Here is a 7,095-nt window from a genome sequence, read left to right as displayed (position 1 = left end):
GGACACAGAGCCGAGCAGCAGCGAGAGCCGCACGGGCCTCTGCTCCCCAGAGGACAACTCACTGACGCCGCTGCTGGATGAAGTGGCGCCTCCCGAGGGCCGGGCTGCCACAGTGCCCCGAGGCCGGGGCCGCAGCCGCGGGGACAGTTCCCGCAGCAGCGCCAGCGAGTTGCGGCGTGACTCTCTCACCAGCCCGGAGGACGAGCTGGGGGCAGAGGTGGGCGATGAGGCGGGAGACAAGAAGAGCCCGTGGCAGCGGCGGGAGGAACGGCCACTTATGGTATTCAATGTCAAATAACTCCCCTCCCGGTCTGGGGTGTTGCGGGGGGCGGGGGGGGGCGCTCTTAGTCCCAGTCCCCCACCTTGAAAGGTGCCCAGGGGCCTGCGGTGCTGTCCAGTTATATGTGCTGGGTAATGTCTTGGAGGGACCCCATGTAGGCTTCCAGGCCGAGGGAGGAGGGAGGGGTCCAGACCCTCGGGGAGGTGCTGGGAGGAGGGCTGGGTGGGGGGAAGCAGTGCCTGTATCGATGTGGCTGTACATAGAAGGCTCTATGTGGGAAAGCAGGAGGGGCAAGGGGCCCCAGCTGCTAGTGTGCGGGCTGGGAAGGGAGGGTTTATTCCCTGTGGACCCCCCGGGAGGGGAGGGGGTGCTTGCTGACTAGCCCACCCCTGGGTTGCGCTGTCACAGGGCCAGTGGCAGAGGCAGCTCTGGGGACTAGGGGGTGATGTGATGAGGCTGCTGTGGAGAACAGCAAATATAAAAGTGGTGAGATTAACTGTGTGTGTGTGTGTGTGTGTGTCTTTCTGTGGGGGTGGGGGAGGCTGGCACTGCTCGATGGGTCCCCTGGGGAAGGCAGACAGGGTGGGCAAATCAGACACAAGAAAGTGTACAAACTTTATTGGAGCACACATATACACACACACCTGTGGATAGGGGAGAGCACCTGGCCACAGGGTCCACAGAAATTAGGGAAGGGGATGGCAGCTTTTAACATGGCTTTTTGCCACAAGTTCCCCCTTTCCCGTGGGAAGGCCTTAGGCTAAGGCTCCACCTCCTACGGTAGTGGACGGGGACTCAGAATGGAAGGGGGGTCAGGGTGAATCTGGTGGGAGAGAGATGCTGGGGAGGCCTGAGCAATGGGTACCCTCTGAGCAGGGTCCCCAGGGCTATAGAGTATCTTCAGTCCATAGTCCCTCTTCATAGCAGCTGTCTCTGGGCTGGGCCCCTCACAGGGATGTCCCAGGGCGCAAACTTTTTGCGCAAACACTTGGTGCCCTTGGCTCCGCAGCGGAAGCCAGCGGGACAGCAGTGCCGCTTATCTGAACAACAGACGCCCTGGATGGCCACAAGTGGGTGGGGGAAAGGGGGGAAGGTGAGAGTCAGAGTAGGATCTGGCTCATGTCCGTACCCAGCCCCAGGGTGGGGGTGGCACTGACCTGGCGGTAGGGACAGCAGGCCCAGCCCCCACGGCTGTCAGGGCAGCAGGTCTGGTTATCATGGCAGAAGCGGCTCTTCCCACATGCCACGTCCCCCATGTCCACGTGAGGGCCGTTGGCCAGGTGGGTGGTGGGCTGGGCAGGGGTCACCTTCTCACAGGTACGGGCCTTCACGTCACAGGTGTACCCAGCTGGGCAGCAGTGCTGTCGATCCTCACAGCACACGGCCTGGGGGAATGAGAGGAAACACAGTGGCCATGTACTCTCCTGCCCCCAACCCCCCAAGACTGAGCTTCGTACCCAGGGGCAGGCAGGTGGATACTCACGTGGGGCAACTGGCAGCAGGCCCAACCCCCGCTCAGGCTTGGGCAGCAGGTCTGGCCCACCGGGCAGCTGGTGTGCTTGTCACAGGTGGCGTCTCTGGCGAGGGGCAGGGAGACCTGGCGAGCAGGCATCTTCTTCAGTGCAACCACTACTTTATCCCCCTTCTGACACTGCCCCTCGCCTGTGCATGTGTAGTCATGAGGGCAGCAGTGCTGGTGGTCCGAGCAGCAGACAGCCTGGAGGGTGAGCAGTAGAGCATGGTCTAGGGAGCTGCTGTATGGGACAGGGTGCCAAGCCCCCCCACACCCCTACCATTCCTGCTCACAACTCCTCCAGCTGGAAATGAATTGGACAGAGCTAGCATGCCACCCATGGGCTAGGAAGAGAGCAGAGGAGTGAGGCAAGGGAGCCTGGCCACCGCCCAGGCCAAGACACTGTCCCCCCCGCAGCACTGCCACCCTACCCATGCACCTCTGGAGCTGGACAGCAGCCCCACTCCCCAGACGTGAGTCGGCAGCAGGTATTGAAAGGCGGACAGCTGGTGATGTTGTCACAGGGGACATCATTCCTGATAGGTTGGGGGTCTGGCAGGCTGAAGTAGGCTGGAGCCTTCTTCATCCAGGGCACGTGGCGGTCCCCCTGCTCACAGATCTCCTTCTCTGTGTCACATTTAAAGCCTGCCGGGCAGCAGTGCACATGGTCCTCACAGCACACAGCCTAGGGTGGACAGAGAGGGGCTGATGGGCACAGGGCCTAGCTGGCTGCCACCCTCTGCTCAGCCCACCCACCACTCCCAGGTACCTGGGCAAAAGGGCAGCAGCCCCAGCTGCCCGTAGACAGGCGGCAGCAGGTGTAGCCATCTGGGCAGCTCACTTCCGTGTCACACTTCACCTCTTGCACTGTGAGGTGCACAACGACAGATAAGCAGTGGACTGGGGACCCACAGGTGCCTGTCTTTTGCCAGAACCAGATGATGAGCAGAGGGCACCCCTGACACTGACCGAAGGCATGGCCCAGTGTGTGAAGGAGAGAGGTTTGCCCCTGCCCAGCCCCCTCCATATCCATTCCTGGGACAGCTTGGTGGAGACTCCTTGGTGGAACAGGGTCCGTGGCCTGCCACTGGTACCTGTTTGGGCCGGCAGCTTGGTGAGGAGGTCTGTAGAGTTCTCCTTGGATAGGCACTTACTCTGGATCAGGTCACACACAGTGTCTTGGGGGCAGCAGTGCAGGTGGTCAGCACAGCATATAGCCTAGGTGGGGACAGGGTGGATCTTTGGACTGCCAGTCTCAGCTGGGCCCAGGGAACAGCTGGGCTGGCAGCTGGCATTACCCCAATCCCCCACAAGGGGGCAGCAAGAGTCCTGAGTCAGCCCCATACACTGGCATCCCCTGTAAGGCCAGGTGGCTGTGTCTCTCACTCACATTGGGCATTGGGCAGCAGCCATACTTCCCACTGGGAAGCTCGCAGCAGGTAGAACCGTCAGGGCACTGGGACCGTGCATCTGGGCACATGACAGCGGTGGGAAAACCCACTGGAAGGAAAAAAGGGGTGAGGGGCAGTAGAAGGGGACCTTTTTCCTAGCTGGGAGCCAGATGAGGCCTCTCCTTACCCCTAAACCACAACCTGCTGCTCTCCCATCCCCCTGCCCATTGTCACCAAGCTGATTCTCTTAGCAATCATATAGTGACCTTATAGGATGAGGAGAGAACTACCCCATAGGGTTTTCTAGGGAAATCTTTTGGGAAGCAGACTGCCACATTTTTCTCCCACAGAGGAGCTGATGAGTTTGAACCACCAACCTTTCAGCTAGCAGCCAAGCACTTAACCACTATGCCACCAGGGCTCCTTTCCCATCACCTTACCTGCTCTATTAGTCCTTTGTGCAGGGGTCTTCTTCGCCAGGGGATAAGTACCCATGGGTGTGAGGCAGTGGCCCTGAGCCAGGTCACAGGTGGTACCATGGGGGCAACAGTGTACGTTGTCTTCACAGCAAGAGGCCTGAGGAGATGTTCTGACTCATCCTTGCCCCCTCGAGTCCCTTGCTCTGCCCCAGTGCCCTCCCCACCCCCACCCCCACCTCCCCAAATCCATACCTGGGGCATAGGGCAGCAACCCCAAGAGCCATCAGGCATAATGCAGCATGTAGAGGAGTTGGGACATTCAAACTGGCTATTGGGGCACTGGATAGCACCCAGAGGATTGGTATCTGTGGACAGCAAAGTCATTGCCTCCATCACTCAAGGAACTAGTGACATCAGAGCCTGCAGACCAGCTGCCAGGGGGCTGAAGCACTGGCAGGTTCAGTGACCTCCTGTTGTTGTTGCTGTTGTTATGTGCTATCAAGTCAAACCCGACTCATAGCGACCCCTCCTTGGGTTTCCGAGGCAGTATCACTATGGAAGTAGATTGCCCAACCTTCCTTCTGAGCAGTGGCTGGTGGGTTTGAATTGCCAGCCTTCTGGTTAGTAGTCAACTGCCTTACGTACTATGTTACCGGAGCTCCTAGTGACCTCCTAGCCACCCCTAACCCACAGCCCTCACAAGCTAGTCCCTGCCCCACAAGACGACACAGGGCAGGAGCCTCCACTGGCAGTTGTGTGGTGTTAAAGCAGGTCACCCTGGCTTCCACCCTCCCTTGCAAGGCCTAGATCAGGGGCCTGGAGTCCTGGATTTCCTGCTGGCCCTCCTGGCCCCAGTGCTGCCCCTCTGTCCAAAGCAGAGTTGCTCAGTACAGATGCCACATGAATGAAGGCACAAGAGTATGAGGAGGGTCATCCATGTGGCAGGGCTCCTGGGCACTCCACATGCCACCTATCTCCCTGTGCCCCCAGCCCTAGCGCACCTGCTCTGCGGAAGCAAGACTGCCCGTTGGCATTGCAATGGAAGCCTTGGGGACAGCAGTGGTGTCCATCCCCGCAAGACACGGCCTGTGGGACACAGAGAAGCTAGTGTTGGCAAGGTCCACTTCCCTGGGTCAGGCGAGGAAGGGAAGTGTAAATGCAGGCCTGAGCCTGTTCACTGAGCTAGGGGCACCCTCACCTCTGGCAACGGGCAGCAGCGGGAGGTTCCCGAGACAGTGAGGAGGCAGGAAAACCCAGCAGAACAGTGGGCATCGGTCTGGCAGGATGTGCCCAGGCGCCTGCTCCGTGTTGTGGTCAGAGTGGGCCAACTGTCCTAGGAGAGAAGGACTAGAATAAACCAAAGGGCCCACGTCTGGCAGCCTCCTTAGGCAAATCCACGGAGGCCCTCCAGAAATACAGGCTCCTGGCTCCTGCTTGGGCTAAGGGGTGCTTACCAGAATGGGGTTGCAGCAACTGTAGCTGGCTCCTCCTGGGTCCAGGCAGCAGGCCACGGGACAGAACTGACCATCTGGGCACTGTGTTCCAGCCACCAGCCCTGCCGCCAAGGCCACCCAGATCACTAGGGTCCACATGGTCTGCCTGAAAAATACCAACAAGCATTTGCTTCAACTTAAGCCCATGCCACCCTTGATTCTGAGGCAACTCACTCAGCCAGGCCCAGGCCTACGTAAGTCTCCCTAATGATTCTGTCCCAAAACCAAAACCAAAACCCACAGTCATCAAGTTGATCCCAACTCATAGCAACCCTATACGACAGAGTAGAATGGCCCTATAGGGTTTCCAAGGCTGTAAATCTTTATGGAAGCGGATTGCCACATCCTTTCTCCCTGAGAGTAGTTGGTGAGTTTGAATTGCTGATCTTTTGGTTAGCAGCTGAGCGTTTTAACCAATGCGCCACCAGGGCTCCTACTCCCTGTCCAGATAGGAAGGAAGATGCAGGGTCTGATTCCACTGCTGCATGTCCCTGTGTGTGTGTGTATGTGTCATCTGCACCAGTGTATGTGTCCCCATGAGTGTGAATGCTGACATGAGTATCCGTGGGAATCTGTGTCGCCAACATGGCCTAACCCCTGAGTTTCTGTGGTTGCACAGTGGAGACCTCTGCATATAACAGTCGGGAGGACGTGTGGTTTTTGTGGATCTGATCTACTGGGACATGAAACACCTGGGGGGAGTAGTGAGGTAGGCATCAGCAGCCACGGGACAGAACGGGAATAGGGTGGCAGGAGGGAGCTTCATGGCTCCCGTCCAGATGCCTCCCTTCCTGGTGGTGTGTGCACACGTGCCCCCACCACAACCTGTGAGGGAGGGGGGGTAACCTAATGACAGGGGAAATCATGGGGTTGAGAAAGTTGTGAAAAAGGAAGTGTGGTAGACAGTGGAATCTGAGTTCCGTCTCCAGAGGTCAGCTGACTGCCCTCAACCCCTGCTCCCACGGAGGGAGAGGCAGACTGGGGGGCAGCCTTTAAGACTCCTGTTCTTTGAGGGCCCCCATATCAGGGCCCTTTCAGACTCCCCAAACACACTAACCCTCTACCCCTGGCTCTTCCCTACGCTGAGAGCCAAATTGCAACCACGTGCAAAGAAAGACCACATGATCTGATTTGAGTCAGGAAGAACTGAGCTGAGCATCTCACTTCCTAAATAATTCTTCCCCCAAGCTCAGCAGGCTGGCCAGAGCAATGGGGCAGGCCTGGGAGGATTCGCCTGCCCAGAGGTGCAAAGGCAGTAACGTTTGGCGAGCCCCTTGGGAGCTAGTTCTAATACTCTTATGCCATCTTTGCAACAATCACCCAAAGCAATTATGACTATCTTTGCTTTCCAAAGGAAGACACTGAGACTCAGAGATGCCCCTGTCATACATCAAGTCATTGCAATGACAGGCTTTGGTGGCCTCACAGCTTGTAGGACTTGGATTTGTTTCACCAAGTGGCACCCAGGGGAGTGCCCAGGAATGGATACCCACAATCCCAGGCAGAGGACTGGAGTCCAAGCAGAGAGAGGGGAACAAAGGCATTTCCTGGGCAGGTGGACAGGGCAGGGAAGAAACAAGGGAACAGTGGCTTTGTGGAAATGGCACTTGGGTCCTAGAACTGTCACCAACAGATTGAAAGAGATGCAAAAGGTGAGTGGGTCAGGAAATCCCACCCACTCAGTCATACCTTCACCTGGTTTTCCTCAGGTGTCACTGCCCCCAAATCTAAGAGCCCCTAACAGCTACATCTGGGTCAGATGAGGATGAAGAGGAGTACTGGACATTTTCCTCTCCTCCACCACCACTGCTCCCAGAAAAATGCATCTGCAGCTGACCCCACCTGCATCATGGGTGTCTAATTTCACTCCTCAGCAGCCTCCCCCAGCCCTAAGGCCAGAAGGAAGGCCTGCCTGTACAAATCCATGACTGTTCCGGACTGTGATGATTTGTGTGTATTTTCCCATGCTGAGGTTTGGGGGTATAGCTTAAGCCTCACT

The 7,095-nt window shown here is 57.7% G+C and overlaps 2 protein-coding genes across 2 annotated transcripts in view; one reads left to right on the top strand and one right to left on the bottom strand.

Moving 5' to 3' along the window:
* The window catches only part of FAM171A2 (family with sequence similarity 171 member A2), a 9,233-nt gene extending 8,935 nt beyond the window's left edge, over positions 1-298 (top strand). Inside the window, exon 8 of the mRNA XM_042782878.1 lies at positions 1-298. This exon is cut by the window's left edge and continues 1,221 nt beyond it. Within this exon, the coding sequence (XP_042638812.1) occupies positions 1-298 (298 nt within the window).
* A 900-nt stretch (positions 299-1,198) lies between these two features.
* GRN (granulin precursor) lies at positions 1,199-5,195 on the bottom strand. Its single transcript, XM_007955233.1, has 12 exons — positions 5,058-5,195; positions 4,802-4,936; positions 4,605-4,689; positions 3,856-3,968; positions 3,625-3,760; positions 3,184-3,293; positions 2,888-3,011; positions 2,563-2,660; positions 2,233-2,478; positions 1,764-1,997; positions 1,438-1,665; positions 1,199-1,336 (listed from the first exon to the last, which is right to left on the bottom strand). Exons 1-12 carry the CDS (start codon positions 5,193-5,195, stop codon positions 1,199-1,201), a joined length of 1,785 nt encoding a protein of 594 aa, XP_007953424.1.
* Positions 5,196-7,095: the final 1,900 nt, after the last annotated feature.

This window comes from Orycteropus afer, unplaced genomic scaffold (assembly GCF_000298275.1).
Source record: "Orycteropus afer afer isolate SDZICR_OR568_19922 unplaced genomic scaffold, OryAfe1.0 scaffold00495, whole genome shotgun sequence".
NCBI lineage: Eukaryota > Metazoa > Chordata > Mammalia > Tubulidentata > Orycteropodidae > Orycteropus > Orycteropus afer.
The sequence above is the reverse complement of the archived record's forward strand: the minus strand, read 5'-3'. Positions and strand labels throughout refer to the sequence as shown.

What these genes read in the sequence shown, in the direction of transcription:
- GRN (XM_007955233.1), bottom strand. Translation starts at nt 5,195, where the DNA reads ATGTGGACCCTAGTGATCTGGGTGGCCTTGGCGGCAGGGCTGGTGGCT. An exon ending in GTCTTGCTTCCGCAGAGCAG is followed by an intron (nt 3,969 to 4,604) that starts GTGCGCTAGGGC and finishes TGCTGTCCACAG; the next exon opens with ATACCAATCCTCTGGGTGCT. An exon ending in GCTGCTGCCCTTTTGCCCAG is followed by an intron (nt 2,479 to 2,562) that starts GTACCTGGGAGT and finishes TGTCCACCCTAG; the next exon opens with GCTGTGTGCTGTGAGGACCA.